Source organism: Manis pentadactyla, chromosome X (assembly GCF_030020395.1).
Source record: "Manis pentadactyla isolate mManPen7 chromosome X, mManPen7.hap1, whole genome shotgun sequence".
In the NCBI taxonomy this organism is placed as follows: Eukaryota; Metazoa; Chordata; class Mammalia; order Pholidota; family Manidae; genus Manis; species Manis pentadactyla.
The window spans coordinates 103,184,678-103,201,719 of record NC_080038.1 but is presented as its reverse complement, the minus strand read 5'-3'; the positions used below and the strand labels follow the sequence as shown (position 1 = coordinate 103,201,719).

The following is a 17,042-nucleotide window of genomic DNA, read 5'->3' as shown; positions in this document are numbered from 1 at the left end:
TCCAGCCCAGGCCCTGCCCTTATCACTGTACTCCTGCACTAGTACCCTGTTCTCCTCCTTGCCTCCCTGGCTTCACACTAGCCTTGCTTCTGTCCATCTGGCAAACTGGTCCAAGTCAGCTTTCACTCTGCTACTCCTCTGCTCTAGGACCTACAGTGGATTCCCACTATTCTAAAACATTAAATCTAAATTCCTTGGACTGGCCTTTGAAGCTTTTAACCAGCTTGTTCTGCTCACTCTCAATCTCTTTCATCTCCTTTCTTGTTATTCTTCTCTCTAGCCAAGCTAACTGTGCTTACTGACCTGCACGTATGGCTGGCTTATTTCAGTGCTTGCCCTCTGCCTGTGAACACATCCCACTTCTCTCTGCTGACCCAGCCTATCACTTCAGGAGCCAACCTAAAACACTCTCTGGTAGGAAGCCAGTTCTGGTTAACCCCTTCCTGTTCTTTTGCTCCATGTTCCATATCATACTTATCTAACACATCTACTTCATATTAACTTTTCTTCATTGCTGTTTTGCTTTTGAAAAAATACCAGGTCTCATTGCTGAGTACTTACTCTGTGTCAGGCAGTGTCCTAACACATTTTATCTACATTTTCTTATTTAATTCTGAATGACAACTTTTTGAGACAGGCAATCCATTTGCAGTTGAGGAACTCAGTATTCCGAGAGAGTAAGACAATTTTTCAAGATCACATAGCTAGGAAACGATAGAACTAGATTTGAATCTGGTTTATCTGATTCCAGAGCTCCATACATATTCTGATGTGTTACGAAGGTAGGTCATGTGTCTTTGTGAGCCTAGTCTCTCCAATAAGAGTGCGGCCCCTCCAGGCCATTATTCATGCCCATAACTGTGGCTACATTGCTGCTAGATTGCAGCACCCACTGACCCTGGTTCCTCCTAGTGCTCTGGACTCAGAGGTCAGTAGTTCTCAAACCTGGCTGTACTACAGCATCACTTGGGGAACTGAGGAATAAATAAATCCTGCTGCCCAGGCTAAATTGCAACCCAGGTATCTGTATTTTTTTAAAGCTCTCAAGAAAATTCTATTATGCAGCCAATGTTGAGAATCACTTGTAGAACATAGAAGGAGGCAGCTAGAAAGCTGTTCCTCTGTTTTAAACCCTGTTTTATTTCTCAGGAAGCCACATCTACCCTGCATATCTTGTCTTTCCTCCCACTTCCCTACCTGTTCTTTTGGCTTTTTGCCCAACAACTTTGCCCAACTTCCCGACTCATCTTTCTTTCCTTCTCAGCCCTGTGGGACAAGCTGACTTCACCACCTATTAAGGTCAGTCCATGCTGGAGAGGCTAGGAAGTGTCAAATCAACTGTCAGTGGGTCCCTCAGCAGATGGCAAGGGAATTGGAGAACTTGGAGCTACCCCAAGGCCATGGCTTCCCAGTCTTTCTCATGTCCCAACATACAGAAGATTACATTCCTGTAAACACTGGGGCTGCCCCAGAGGCCGAGGGCAGCAATCATTGGTTGAGGAAGTGGCCACAACCCAATTAGATATCAGCTCCAGGAAGGTTTCTAAACCAATGGGAATCCTGTGACTCACAGGTGGAAAAATTAACATATTAAAGCTTTCTGGGTTTTACAAAGAGAAAAATGAATAATTTGCTCTTTTAGAAACAGCAATCACTCCATCTCTTAATCTGCTAACCACTTCCCTCCTTCCCTTCCCCCCTAGAAATACTTTAAGAAGGAAAGTTGCACCCCTCCTAACCACTTCCGTCAGCTGGCAGGCAGGCCTGCCTCCCACCTCCCACTGGTCACTAGGTGTTCAAACCACGGCTGCCAGTTTCTGCACAGACGACAGCTGCTTGCCAGTCTGAGGGATCTGGTTTATGTGAAAGACTCTAAGGTTCTGGAAGAGCTGGACTCTGGGAGGTGAAATGGGGACAAGGCTCTACCGGCTCTGAGTTCCGTCCACATCCTCAGATACGTCCTCCTTTGGGAGTCCAAGAGCGTGTGCCTATGGCAGGGCTCTCTGACTGGTATGCACACAGCCCTCGGCCTCTGGGGCAGCCCCAGTGTTCACAGGACTGTAATCTTCTGTATGTTGTGACATGAGAAAGACTGAGAAGCCATGGCCTTGGGGTAGCTCCAAGTTCTCCAATTCCCTTGCCATCTGCTGAGGGACCCATTGACGGTTGATCTGACACTTCCTAGCCTCTCCAGCATGGACTGACCTTAATATGTGGTCAAGTCAGCTTGTCCCACAGGGCCGAGAAGGGAAGAAAGATGAGTCCAAAGGGGCCCAGAGTCTGAACCACTTCAGAATCACTGAACCTCATGTAATAGGCTCAAATGCTTTCTCAAGTTTACTTCCTGTGTTGCTAAGGCTTGTCCCTGGAGAGATGCAGTCCGTCAAAGCCAGGCTTACCTTGGCATCCATGATGCTGGTCTCCACCCGGGCCACGCCCTGGTTCTCCCGGAACAGCTGGATCTTGCTGATCTTGCTGAACTCGGACAGCACAGTGGTGAGGTTGGTTTTGAGGTCAATAACATGGCTGATGCCGTGACGGGGTCCCACCAGGAGAGTGGTGGCTGACTGCTTCTCATCCTGGTGACCAAGCGTGGTGGGCAATATTCACAGAAAAAAAGAGCAGAGGGGGTGGAGAAAGGAGGCAGGAACAAACAGAAAATGGGCATTGGGCCAGTTAAACATTTGGGGCTCAGTGCCACAGCAGGACAACCTTGAGGGGAAAATGATCAGGGACACCCCTGTTCCCAGGGCAGGGCCCCGGGTCATCTGTCTGAATGGTTACCCTAGCCTCCGCAGCAGGTCGAGTGAGGCAGGCAGCAGCAGGGCTGGCTCTAGCAAAATCGTGAAGTAGGTGAGGTCTGATTTGGTGTCTTTGTGGCACTCTCTTCCTAAGCCACAGAGAATTTTCATTTGTTGCCACAGGCCGCTTGGGGCCCCCACCCAGGGCTCTGCCCGAAGAGGTGGCATCCAGGGCTTGGTCTTTACCAGCCCACACCAAAGCCAATCAAAGTTACACTTCTCATCCAGTGCCAAACGTTAAACTGACAAAGTAAGCGCCTGAGGTGTTAGGAGATGATTGGGCACTTAATGGCGCAGGTGCGTGGGAGGGTGTTGTCTCTCTCCCTACGAAGATATTTGCCCTTTCATAGGCACTATAGTAGTCTTAACCCAGAAGAATGGCCTATAGGAATTTCAGCACTGGCAGGAGGGTGTGCAGGGTGGAGGGAGAGAGCAGTGGGCTTTCGGTGATCCTCAAATACCAGTATGTAAATGGTTGCCCTTGCGCCTGATAGGCTGGATTCCCTTAAGTGTTCTGGACAGGCTCCTCTGTGCCATCAAGCCTGAGCTCTCTGGCAGCCCATTCCCTGGCAATAGCATCACCCCAAGAAACCTCTTCCATCTGCTGTAGATATTTTGATAGGCAATTTTCCATTGGTGTGTCCCACAAGCATGACAGCATGTTCCCCAGAGCATGCCAAGCACCTGGATCCAGTCAGCAAAATGATTTGAATTTCCTTTCACTACAGCTCACTAGGGTAAACTAGCTTGGGGCACAGTCTCAGGGGGACCAACACCCAAGAAGGGTGTCACAGTGAAGGCCCTGGGTGGGCAGGGGGAAGTGTGCAGACTCAGGAAGGGCAATGAAACAGAGCAGGGGTTGGCAAACTCTGACCCATGGGCCAAATCTGGTCCGCCACCAGTTTTTGTTCAGCCCATGGACTAAGAATGGTTTTTACATTTTTAAATGGTTGGGAAAAATTCAAAAGCACCATATTTCATGACATGTGAAAGTCACATGAAATTCAAATTTCAGTGTCGATAGAGATATTGGAACATAGCAACGCTCGTGTTTATACATTGTCTACAGCTGCTTTTGTGCTGCAATGGCAGCACTGAATGGTTGTGACAGAGACCTGCATGGCCCACCTACAAAGCCTGAAATATTTATTCTCTGGCCCTTTACGGAAAAAGTTTGATGACCCCTGAAATCGAAGAAGGGGGACGCAAAAGGGTCATGGAGGGATACTGGAAACAAGTGTGCTTCCTCCTGCAGTGCTCTACCAGAGGTGGGACCAGAACATCAAGCAGGCAAGAGGGAGGAGGAGGAGAAAGAGGAAATTATGAAGGCCTTTGCTGACAGGGAATGCTACCCTAAAGTCCTAATGGGGTCCCGCCTGCCTGTCCTCCACCCCAGGACAAGTGCACCCAAAGGGCTCCCTCCCCACCACTGCCCTCACTGACCAGGCCCACAGTGTTGAACAAAACGCCTGTGAAGGTTGGAAGTTCATTCAGAATTCGAAGATACTGGAGCTTTGCCTGAATTGCAGAGCCCTGTGGAAACAATCCACCCGAAAATATGAGAAGCCAGAGTCGGACAGGAAAAGCAAACCCCTGTTCTCAGCAAGCCACACTGCACATGTACAGAGACCCTTTCCCCAACTCTGACACCCTACCTCATCTATATTATATCTTTCCTGAGACCCCCCTATGGCCACCTAGTATTGGCCATCCCTAGCCTGGAGTCCCACTCAATACTTTTAATCCTGAGCAGCTCTAAGTCCCAAGCCTGCTCTTCCTCTGGCATTCCCTCATAGAAAAGTCTCCTTCAGCGGTACCAGCATCCCCTGGGTTTGAGTCAGAAGCCTGTTGAGTCACACAGGACTCCTCCCTCATTCTCTCACCTAAGGGCCACCAGTTACCAAATCATCTTGATTCTACCTTCTAATTTCCTCTCCAACCTATCCATCCCTCTTCTCTAGTCCTGCAGTCACTGCCTTGATGTAACCTCAGCTGTCTCAGGACAGCAGCCAGGTTACTGTCAGTACTGACACTCCTTTCCCTCCACCCCTCCACATTGCTATTAGAGGAAGCATCCTAAAACATAAGGTTAATCACATCAGCTACCTGCTTAAACCCCTCAATGGCTCAGGATGTCTGCAGGGTGAGTAGAGCCCCTTACCATGGTACACAAGGTGTTCCATGAACTGGCTCCTGTCAACCTCTCCAGCCTTTTCTCTTGCCCTCACCCCACCCCAGACATGCCTGTTGCCCTCTCTGCATGTGCTTATGCTGAACTATTTGCATTTGTTCCCATGCACAGTGTTCCCTCAGACCCCTGGGCCTTTGTACCAATGGATCTCCCTGCCTGGGAACATCTTCCTCCCGCACCTCCCCCAACTCATTTGGAGAAACTCCTTCCTATCTGTCAAAACCCAGCTCTTGCATGAAAGGCACCAATTCCTGGCCCCTTTCACCTCCCTAAGGCTGCGCTGGGGGCTCCTCCTCCGTGCTTTCAGAGCATCCACCACGCCAGTCGCACATGTTGGGACTGACTGCCGAGTTTCCCCACTAGTTTGCCCCTGCTTGAGGGTTGACACCAGGCCTTCTTCATCTTTGTGTCTCCAGCTCGAGGGCTGGGAGCCTCAAAAAATATGTTTGCTGAGGAGATGGTTGGGAGCATTGATGCTCTCCACTGGGAAGAAAACAGTCTGATTAAATATGCACAGCAAGGTAGGAATGGTTTAACTCTCTGGGGAAATTTACATCTTAAAAGAAAAGCTAGTTGGTAAGGCAAGGAATCTGGAATGGGTGGAATATATGGGGTCAACCAAGTCCTGTGTCTACCTCTGCAGGTGGATTCCTGGGCCTCTCACCACTCTCCTGCCTCCTGGGTCCAAAGTGCCAGCAGACTGAATCCTTACAAGCCTGAGAAGGGCCTGAGGGCTGGGACGCCATGGAGTGGTCATCCCTCAGAGGGCACCTGAGCCTGAGCAGGGCAGCACGGCAGCAACCTGTACCCCCAACATACAACCCAGGCCAGGACTTGTCCCACAGGGCTGGACTTTATCTCCCAGAATTCCCTATCCAAGGACTGATGAATTAGAAAGCTACTGAGGGACAGAGCAGTCACTCCCCAGGGAAAACATGTGCCTCCCCAGGGAGCAGTGCTGGCCACACAGCAGGTGGCTCAATCAGCACTGACTAAATGGGTGAAACGAACTGAGAGTTTTTCCCTCCTACATCCTGGCTCCTCTGCTTTGATGACCCTGGGCTCTCTCAGCGACTTGCCACTGAACTGTCTCTGGGGAGAGGCTCAAGCTTGAGGAAAAACCCTCTCCACAATCATTCCCCATATCTGGCCAAGCTGGATGTGTACCCAAGTCAGAAACAGTGAGGAGGGTCCTCAGGAGACCAGCCTTGTTGGGACACCATGCAGGAGCCCCCCAGGGCCACCAGCCCCCAAGCGGGCTGCCCAGTGGCCTACTCTTAGTACCTTCGTGCTGCTGGAAGGGTGTGTTTGGTGGGCCTTCAGTTGCTGAGAGAGAGATTTCCGGAGATTCTTCTCCTTGATGCCCTGCAGGAGAGAGGGGGGAAGAAAGGGCTCCAGGCCCCACTCCTTCCTAAAAGCAGAAGAAAAGTAGGAAATCAGTGAGAGAGGCAAAGCAGGCCAGAGAAAGGATGATGTTAAGGCAGGAATGACCTCCATGCAAGAGGTAGAGATGGCAGACTAGAGCCTGGGAGAGAAAGAAAGAGGGATGGGGGAAAGGGAATAACATAGGACACAGCTCCCTAGTAGAAGCTGTGGCTCAAGGGCACCATGGTCTAGGTGTGAGGGACTCCAGTTCTCACTCCCAGCCCAGGCCTTGCATTCCTGAATAGCAGAGCATAGCTCAACCATTGCATCTTCTTCCCAAAGGGCCCCACCACACAACTTACTCCACATTCTTGAGCGAGATCTTCTGACTAGGTCGAGTGGCTGAGACAGTGATATAGATGTGAAGGGCAGCAAGGCCCAAAAGCATCTCTGGCTTGGGGTCCATTCCAAAGCGTTCTCTGATAACATCGTTCCGGCTCTGCGAGGGAGGACAGTCCAAAAGTGTCAGTTAAAGGAGATATTCCCTCCCCACCCCCTGGTCTACTCCTTTACGTCCCAGAAAAGAACCATAGTGTCATTAAGACATCCTAGATCAAGGGAAAGGAGGAAAGTTCTGCCCTTGGGGAAGAGGCAGCAGAGGACTCTCAGGTCTCAGAGACACTATTCACTTCTCTCAGATCCTGGCAGTGTTCTTCTCCGGGGCAGGTGCCTGCGATGGCAAGACATGGGTGGGCGAGGCACCTAGGCTGCTGTAAAAGTGAGACATGGCACTGCACTCTTTCTTTCCTCCTGTTACAGAAGGCCCTCCCACTTTTTCTTGGGGGCCTATCCTCACCCCCCAGCCATACAGGCCTCTTCTACTAGCTCAGATGGGAATGAAGGAAGAGAGATATTGAGAGGGGCTCTCCATAGGGCTCTGGCCCAGAAGCTCAGGGTGACAGATGGTTTGCAAGGATGGGACAGATATACTTTTCCTTGGGGTCTGAAGGTCAAAAGCAGTGATGATTTAGTCTTCCTGATGCCATCCTAAAGGGGGTCCCTTTAGGAACTACTGTCCAAGGGTATGACAGGCCCCAAACCCTGAGGGACAGAGTCCAAGCTATCGATGATTCAGCCTTGGTTAGACCAGTTGCCCATTTTGTTGCAGTGGAACCAGGATGAACTAGGGAACTAGGGAGCCATGGTGATATCACTACAGCATACGGGACAGTGGAAAAGGAATGATTCATCAATAATCATATATGTAGAAAATCCAATGGAATCTAAAAAAAAAACCTACTAGAACTAATGAGTTAGTGAGTTTACAAGATATGTCAACATACAAAACCCAATTGTATTTCTAAATGCTTTTAACAAACAACTGGAAATTGAGATGAAAAATTAAAACCACTTAATAGCATCAGAAAATATGAAATAATTAAGAATAAATCTCTCAAAATAGGTGAAAGACCTATACACTGAAAACTAGAAAACACTGCTGAGAAAAAATTTAAAAGACCTAAATAAATGTAGAAACATACTGTGTTCATGGATTGGAAGACTCAATATTATTAAGTTGTCAATTATCCCCAAATCAATCTATAGATTCAGCACAATCCCAATCATAATCACAGGAGGTTTTTGATAGAAATTGACAAGCGAATTTTAAAACTCACATGGAAATGCAAAGGGCCTAGAATGGCCAAACAACTTTGAGAAACAAAGCTGGAGGACAAACACTACTTGATCTTAACTTATTATAGCTATAGTAGTCAAAAGAGTGTGATGTTGGCATAAAGGTAGACCTGTGTAATAGAACAGAAGTTTGAAAATAGGCCCATATATATATACATGGACAACTGATTTTTGACAAAGGTGCAAAGGCAATTCAGTGGAGAAAGGACAGTCTTTTCAATAAATAGTGCTGGGACAACTGGATATTCATATGCAAAAACAACAACTTTGACCGTTACCTTGTATCTCATATAAAAATTAACTCAAAATGGATCAAAGACCTAAATATAAAGCCTAAAATGATAGACTTCTAGGAACAAATTGGAGAAAATCTTTGTGACCTTGGGTTAGGCAAATATTTCTTAGATACGACACCACAAGTAGAATCCGTAAGAGAACAAATTGACAAACTGGACTTCATCAAAATTCAAACTTTTTCTCTGTGAAAGATACTGTTTGGAGACTGAAAAGACAAGCTACAGACTTGGAGAAATAACTGCAAATAACATATCCAACCAATAACTCGTTTCCAGGATATATAAAGAACTCTCAAAACTCAGTAAGAAAACAGCCAACACAATTAAAAAGTAGGCAGAAAATTTGAAAAGATACTTCACTGAAAAAGAGGCATGTTGGCAAACAAGCACATGAAAAAAATTTAACATCATTAGGCACTGGGAAATGCAAATGAAAAACACAGTAAGATACCATGACACACTATTAAAATGACAAAAAAACAATACTGACAAATACCAAGTGCTGATAAGAATGTAGAGAAACTGGAACTCTCAACCACTGGCTGGTGGGAATGTAAAATGGTACAGCCACTTTAGAAAATAGTATTGGGGTTTCTTTAAAAAATTAAAGATTTACCATATGATCAAACCATTTCATTGTTAGGTATTTACCCGAGAGAAAAGAAAGCACATGTCACACAAAGACTTGTACATGAATGTTCATAGAAGCTTTATTTGTAGTAGCCAAAACCTGGAAATAATCCAGATGTTCAGCAGTTGGACTGATAAAGTTTTGGCACATCTATACCATGGAATACCATTCAATGATAATAAGAAATTAACTACTGATACACACAACAACATGGATGGACCTCAAAATCATTATGCTGAGTGAAAGACACTAGACTAAAATAAATGTACAGACTGTATGATTTAATTTATATAAATCTCTGGAAAAGGCAAACTATAGTTTCTATAGTGACAGAAAGCAGGTCAGTGGTTGCCTGGGGATTTGGGGGATGAATTACAAAGGAGCCTGAGGAAACTTTTGTGGGCACTGGATATGTTTGATGTCTTGTTTGTGATGATGGTTTCATGGGTATAAACATTCAAAACTTATTAAATGTCATTTTAAATATGTGCAGTTTGTTACATGTCAACTAGACCTTGAAAGAGCTGTTCAATATAAAAAAGAAAGAATACAGCTGAAGTCCATAACATCTAGAGGGGAAGAGAGAGCGTGGACATGGTCTTATCACCAAATCCCAAAATATTTGAACCAAAATGATCCCTGGAAGCTTGAATGAAGAAATTTAGGGCAAACAAAATGAGAACTAAATTTATACAATTCAAAGAAATTCATAGAGGAACCACAGTTCAGTGCCCCCTTGAGCACTGGTAAAGGAACCTGAGGCTGTTTAGCACCTCCCCAGGTGTTACCATCAGAAACACCATCAGAAATGAATTCAGGTTTTTTTCCCTCTCATCAAGCACCTAAAATTCAACATAGCCCCAAATAATCTCATCTTTTCTTTCAACCCCTTCCACCACCTGTATTCCTTAACTCAGGGAATGATACCACGTCTACCACATACTCAGAGTCAAAACCCATTGGTTCTACCTTTGAAATTTCTGGAATCGCCCCTCCCCATCCATCACTGCCCTGGTTCTGTCACCTCTCCTCTGGACAACTGCAATAGCTCCATGGCTGCTGTGCTTCCTGGGCACTGTGAGATCTTCCAAAATCATTCATCTGACCAGGCTATTCTCCTTTCTACATTTGTGTGCCCCAACCCTACAGCAGGATTTCTTTATCTTGGCTGTATGTGTTTGAATCACCTGTGTGATTTAGAAAAAGCAATGTTTGGACCCCATTCTCATAGATTTAGATTGGTTTGGTCTTCAGTGGTACAGAACAGTTTTTCTCAAAGCTTCCCAGATAATTCTAATACGTGGCTAGGGTTAAGACTCCACTGCCCTAACGCGGTGGTTCTCAAACTCCTTCGGGCATCAGAATCCCCTAGAGGGCTTATTAAAACACAGATTGCTGGGCCCCACCTCTGGAGTTTCTAGTAGGACTAGGCTGGGGCTCAAGAGTTTGCATTGTTAAGTTCTGGCTTGATGCTGCTGCTGCTGGTCCAGGGAAACACTTTGAGAACCACTCCCTGGCCTAAATCATTTTAAAGCCTATGCTAGCCATGACCTGTCAAGCAAGCCCTTCACCACCTGTTTCCTGTCTCTCCTGTTTAATTTCCTATTGTTCCTTATTTGACATCCTGCACTCCCACCATAATAAATTACCCACAGTTCTCTCATCTTACTGTAGTGTTTCATGCTACCAAGACTTTGTAGAGACAAGTCCTTTTGTATAGAAAGTGCTTCCTCCCCTCCATCTCTGCACACAGCAGACATTCGCTCATCTTTCAAGGTTGAGCATGCACATATCACTTCCTCTGTGAAGCCTTCACTATCCCCTTCCCATGGAGAGTTGGAAAACTACTTCCTGGGTGCCCCTACTAACATTGCCCCCTGCCATCATCATAGTGCCTGTCACACTGCCTTATATTTATGTGTGTACATATCTGTCTATGAGCTCTAGTGAGCTGGGACAGATTTTGTTCACCTAGATGGCCAGCACCTTGTGTAGGCCTGGCCCAAGGTGCTTAGCAAATGTTTCTGGATGAACTGAATTAGGGACCATCTTCTTCCTGAAACAAGGCATCAGGAGTTGGGACCGCCTGTTATCCAAATGAGCTTGTTAAACCTTGGGATCCTGTGATGGTGTCAGAGTTACTGGTGTTGCTTGCTTCTGAAAACTGATGAGATCTATCTAGACAAAGAGGAAGGACTCAGAGCCACAGGCAGCTCAGGTCACCAGGCCAACCAACTTGGCCATGGACTACAATGGTAGCACAAAAGGAAAGGGCCTTCAGAGCTACCTGGAGGTTGGAAAAACTTACATAGTGACTTCATTGTGATGGCAGAACAGCCTGCCTGCTTGTTTGTCCATTGGTCTGTCTGTCTGTGTGTCCCCAATCAGACTCTACCTGGATGTACAGGTACTCAAAAGCAGCAGGATCTCGACGCAGCAGCTCCACAGGGTCTTTGGGAAAGAAGCTTATTCGGAAGAGGCATTTCATTCCTTGATAGTGTGTCCGCTGCACCACCTGAATCCCGGGGATGAGAAGCGAGAGGAAAAGAGCTAGGGTGCGGTTTACCACTTTGTCTCTTACCTGGCCAGTTCCAATCACCCTTAGAGGAAAGTGATAAGGAGCCAGATCTTTCACACCTTTCTGACCCGAAGTGACTAGAATTTTTGAATCACTTAGCTAGGACATGGCCTTTATCAATGACTGGGTCTAAGGCCCATGATACTAGGTAGAAAGAGAGGGCTCCTGGGAACTCCTCTGACTTGTTTCTTGTTGTGGGGCTAATGACTTTACCTTGCAGAGGGGCTCAGCCTCAAGCAGAATACACTGTCGATAAGAAGCCAGATCAAAGATTTACACTCCCATTTGGAGGTATAGATGAAACAAGTTGGCTATGTATCAGTAACTAATAAAGTTGGCATGGGTAGTGAGGATTCATTATACAATTCCTTCCACTTTTATGCACATTTGAGTTTTTTTGTAATAAAAAAGTTTAAAATCCATTTGGAACATGAGACCAATTGGATTCAAAAGGCCTCTTGGGGGAACTTAGGCCTTCCTCCAAGTAGGACACCCACAACCCTCCCTTCAGAGGTGGAAACCTTGAATCTCTGGATTGCATTTGGCTGAGAGCTAAGCCTGAAGAATTTTTCTTTCTAAAATCCTTTCATTTTTTTGTGTCTCATTTTGGTTTTTATTTCACTTCCATGTAGGCATTTCTTTCCATCCATCCCTCTCCAACTCCTACCCTCCATCTCTGGGAATACTGCTTGGCCGTGGTTGCCTCTCTGGCTCTTCCTGGTGTTTCACTGTTGGTGAAATATTGTCCAGGATTCTTGGATTCCCCCAGACTTTTAACAAATGGCAAAGGGACACTGTCTTCTATTCTATCTCGGAAGTTGATGTGGGTGACACGCTGCCCATTTTTGGCTCCACTCAGCCCATTCCCAGCCCACACTTGTCCTAGCCTCACTGGTCTCATAAGACTCCACTTCCTGACCCTTCCATATTACAGCCTTCATCTGAAGTCTGAGTTTCCTCTCAGAGGCAGAAAAGTCTAGTAGGCAGGGCTTCTGGGGCACAGGAGAGCTGACACTGCTCTTCAACTCAGCATCCCAGGAGGCACACAGTGAATCACACCCCACACTTTTCCCACTAGAGGTCAAGACTAACAATCTTCGTGCCCTTTTTAGGTCACAAGGGACATTGCCAAAAGCCCTGTAGAGGTGGGCAGCACAGACCCCAACTGAGAACTATGACTTGTGGGAGCTGGCTGAGCAAATCATTATGAATTTTCTGGAGAGAAAGTACCTGGAGTCCACTTCTCTAGCAGAGGCCACACACAAGACTCTCAAGCCAGGGCAAAGAAGTTACTTACATAAGCCAGGGGCTGCTTGTCTTGGAGAAGCAGGAACTTGTGGTTCTGCTCTGGTCCAGCATACTCAAGGACAAGAGCAAAGTGCTCAATGTACCTCAGGGAAAGACGGTCCTGTAATGTCACCATAACATCCTGGGGAAGAGAAAGGGCCTTCAGAGGGAGATCCATTCCAGCTCTCAGCTACGCTAAGCACCAAACATGGGAGACGGAGAGAGAACACCAAGAAAGACAGCCCTGGGGAGAGGCTTGAGACTGGGAACGTGGGCCAGACAGAGACACCGGCCTTCATGGTGGCCCCCACACTGTACTCCAGGATGAGGACAGTGACCTGTGAGTGCTGTTTAAAGGCCTGGGCCCTGGAGAACACCACAGGGGCAGGGGGTAGAGGGCGGAGTTTCTGAACTTGGCCTGGCCAGTCCTACAGTATACTGGCTCTTCCCTCACCTTCTCCCCTAAGTCAGAGTGTGCACTGTGGTTTGTCTGTCAGCTCTTGTCTTAGATTAACAAAAGCAAAAGCCACAATTACATGATTAAAAGTAGACTATTTCTGGATTCATACTCTAAATTGAATGACTTGAGTTACTGGCAAAATGTTCATTTTTTTAAATCAAAGCTGTCTTTTAGAGATGATCAATTTAGCAACTTGAAAAATGTGTCTACGCAGAGGAACTATGTCACATGTCTTGTGTACAGTCATAAAGCTCACTACTTCTGGGCTCCGTCTGCTCTGCTGCCCTACTTTTAATATTAGGGTGTCTGGAAACATATCCTTGGGAGCTGCCCAGATGTCAGTTTTGAGACCTCTGCCATCTATTTGCTGTGACTTCGGCATATATGAGGCTCCCCTGCATGTGTTCTTAGACACAGCATTGCTCATTCTCCGAAGGCCAGGAAGAAGGCTTGGGAACACGAAGTGCCCTTACAGCCAGGGTTGCCCAATGAGCCCCTCAGTGAACATTAAAAGGTGCTTAGCCATTGAAATGTTAGGCTGGAAACTGCTGGGTACTTGGAAGTATCGCTTTGTATTATTCAAGTAGTCACAGAGGCGCTAGTGTTGCTGGAGTTCTGGCAGGGACAAATGAGGTTTTCTTTGCAGTTCAGCTGCACTGAAATTGTGGACAGCCAAGCCGGTGATTGCCAACTGGTGTTACAAGTGTAACAGCCCTTGTGCCAGCCTGTCAATTCACCCAGGTACCTCTCTGGGACAAGTGGCTTGGCAGCCTGTCCAAGTTCCAATGAATAAAAGCCAGTGTACCCTCTCTGAAGTCAGGGTGCCACAGGACAGAGACACTGCTACCCTGGAAGGCTGGGGCTACCTAGAAGCAATAGAGGAAGTGACACTGAGGTGGGAGAACACTTGGAGAAAAAAGCCTCCGAGGGGGAAGAGAGAAAATGCTGCAGAGACAGATCTACAATGGACATACTGACGCCAGGCGGCTTCTGACAGAGAGAGGTCTACACTGGGAAGAGGGGCTTTAGGATACCTCTGGGTGGCCCAGTTCCATTTTAATGCTCCTCCGACAGACTGAGACTGTCAACAGCCAAGAGACCATCCCAGGGCACCCTAAGCAGCATATTTTGGTCCTAGGTCCCCTGGGGGACCCACCCAGGCCTTTCATTTTGATCAAAATGTGTTAGTCCCAGTGTTTTGCACATTGAGTGCTACCAGCACTTTGGATAGGATGATTCTTCATGATTCAGGGACTGTCCCACTCCCTGCAGACACATAATATCTCTGACCAAGAGCTAAATGTCAGTAGCATGCCAAACAGTTGGGATGACCCAAAATACCATCAGATATTCCCAAAAGCCATGTGGGAGGGGGCAGTGCCCACCCTGGCTAGGAACCATTGGCAAAGCCAATTCTGAACACCTGATAATTGTTCTTAGGGCAAGTTTCCTGGCCCAGGGGTTTCTTTATTTATAGAGTTGTTTGGGCCCCCGCGTGGGTACCTCAGCATGGGTGCACCTGCGGGCCAACGTGGGTTTACTGGGCAGGTGCTGTAGCTGCCAGTCAGCAGCATTGATTGCATGGCAACATTCCTTCTGGAGAAGGCAAGAGCAGGAGCAGATAGTTTGGTCCCAGAGCAGAGCTGAACTTGGGGGTTAATCGTATCATTGCCTCCTCAGGATCACAACTTGTAGACACCTGGCTGAGCAGTTAAGAATCATAGCCCAGTAATTGCTCTTCCTGTGAAAGGCACAGCCAAAGGGACTGTTGCTGGACGTTTCAAATCTTGGTTCAGTGCTTAAGATCTAGCTGTTATTTAAAAAGCAAGGCATGGCTAAGCTAATCTCCCAAGAGATTGTGTTTGTTGATTTCTGTGAGTAAACTTATGTAGGTGTTATTGTAGCAATATAAATCACTTTTGCCTTATAAATGGTTTAATGATCTTCACACTCCTTAGGACCTGAAAGTCTAGAAGAAGGAACATGGACACAAGGCAGTTTACAAGTACATGTGGGTGCATGTGCATGCGTATGCACGTGTCTGCACACACCACTTTTACAATCACTAGCACACAGTTGGGCACAGATTTCCCCTACCAACTTCATTTGAAGACTGGGTATTTTTTTGCAGCCTGGGGCTCACAGCAGCAGGAGCTCAAAGGCCACAATTGCTCCAGCAGCAAACAGCTCCGTGTAGACTCCAAGGAGCTCAGCTGTGTGTGCTCCAGAGAGGGCAAGGCTGCCGCCAGAGGGGAGACTCTGTATGTACCTTGACAGTGGTCCGGCCATCAAATGTGAACGACTTGATTTGCCCATTTTCTAAGAAAACCTTCAAAACGTTGGGAATGAGGAGAAGAGCTTCTTTCTTCATCATTTTCTGTGAACAGGCAGGTAAAGGACAAGGAGGGGCTCATTTAGAAGCAGGAGGGAAGCCAGAGGAGGGGTACAGAAAGGGAAAGGAGTAGAGGAGACAGGCAGCCGAAGGTATGGAAGGACAAAGAGACAGGAAAGAGCAGATGGAGAACAACGTTACATGCAGTTACCAGAACCAAATCCTCCAAGAACACATTAAGCCATATAAAAAAGTTCACCCTTCACTGGATGTCACAGCATACCCACATTCTACTGTGGCTCAAAGCTGTACAACTTAGAGCAGTGCCTGGCTCACGGAGACTGCCTCACACTGCAGGGCTGATGGAAGGCTTCCTTAGGAGCCCACCTCTCTCCCCTGCTCTTACCTCCTGACATCCCCCTTTGTACGAGGCCCTTCACACATCGAGATGACGTCCACATCTATGCCTTTGTTCCACCATTCCTCCTCCCTCGTGGCATTCTAGATCCTTTCCGACCTGGCCCTGCCTACTTCTCCAGTCATGTCTTGCCAATCCAGGTACCCATGCTTCCCTTTCATGCCCCCATACCTTTGATAATTTATTCAGGGACTGCCTCACTCCCTAAAGGACACTTAGCATCTCTGACCCTGAGACACTAAATGCTAACAGCACACCAAACTGCTGGGATGACCCAAAACACCCTCAGACATTTCTAAATGCTCTCAGAGAGGGAGCAGTACTGACCCTGATTGAGATCTGCTGGCAAAGCCCATTTTTGAACACCTGATCATTCCTTAGCAAAAGTTTTCCTAGCCCAGGTGTTTATTTATAGAGTGGTACATGTTAAGTCCCACTAAATATTTGTTAAATAAGGGCTGTTCCCTCTGCCTTCCTCTTTCCCTCCTTGGTAAACTCTTACTCATCCTTCAAAACCTAGCATAAATATGAATTCTGTAAAGCCTCATCCAGTCTCATGAGGTACTTGGACCTGGTGTTCCCATGTGTTCTTACAGCAATTTATAAACACCTGTCTTGGTGCTATTGTATTTTTGAAGAATGTTCATCTTTTACAATGAAATGGTGAACTCAGAACACAATGACCATATCTTGTTCAATCTTTGCAGTTCTGACATTGAGTAGAGTTCCTGGCACACAGTTGGTGTTCAATAAATGGCTGCCAAATGTATGAGCAGTAGGTGCTTCATATGTGCTCACCTGAATGATTAGACTCATCAAAGAATCCAACCATTTTCTTGGGCCAACCTCATCAGTTCTGCAGTAACTGAAAAGCTGTACAAGATGGCCAGATCCCTTAATTCAGGGATATTCACTGAGCCTCAACTATATGCCCAGTGCTACGCTAAGCCCCATGAAGGCCAGGCACAATTAGAGGCTCCTGTTTTGG

The 17,042-nt window shown here is 46.9% G+C and overlaps 1 protein-coding gene across 10 annotated transcripts in view; it reads right to left on the bottom strand.

Moving 5' to 3' along the window:
• The window catches only part of FRMPD3 (FERM and PDZ domain containing 3), a 124,399-nt gene that overhangs the window by 21,278 nt on the left and 86,079 nt on the right, over positions 1–17,042 (bottom strand). For 9 of the 10 annotated variants that reach the window (XM_036924969.2, XM_057495322.1, XM_036924974.2 and 6 more), the window contains 7 exons: positions 15,574–15,681; positions 12,855–12,986; positions 11,375–11,494; positions 6,720–6,856; positions 6,277–6,403; positions 4,245–4,334; positions 2,400–2,579 (listed from right to left, as the gene is read on the bottom strand). In XM_036924969.2, the coding sequence (XP_036780864.2) occupies positions 2,400–2,579; positions 4,245–4,334; positions 6,277–6,403; positions 6,720–6,856; positions 11,375–11,494; positions 12,855–12,986; positions 15,574–15,681 (894 nt within the window). Of the gene's footprint in view, positions 1–2,399; positions 2,580–4,244; positions 4,335–6,276; positions 6,404–6,719; positions 6,857–11,287; positions 11,495–12,854; positions 12,987–15,573; positions 15,682–17,042 lie in introns of those variants that run through there. The other variant, XM_036924975.2, reaches the window with a different exon arrangement.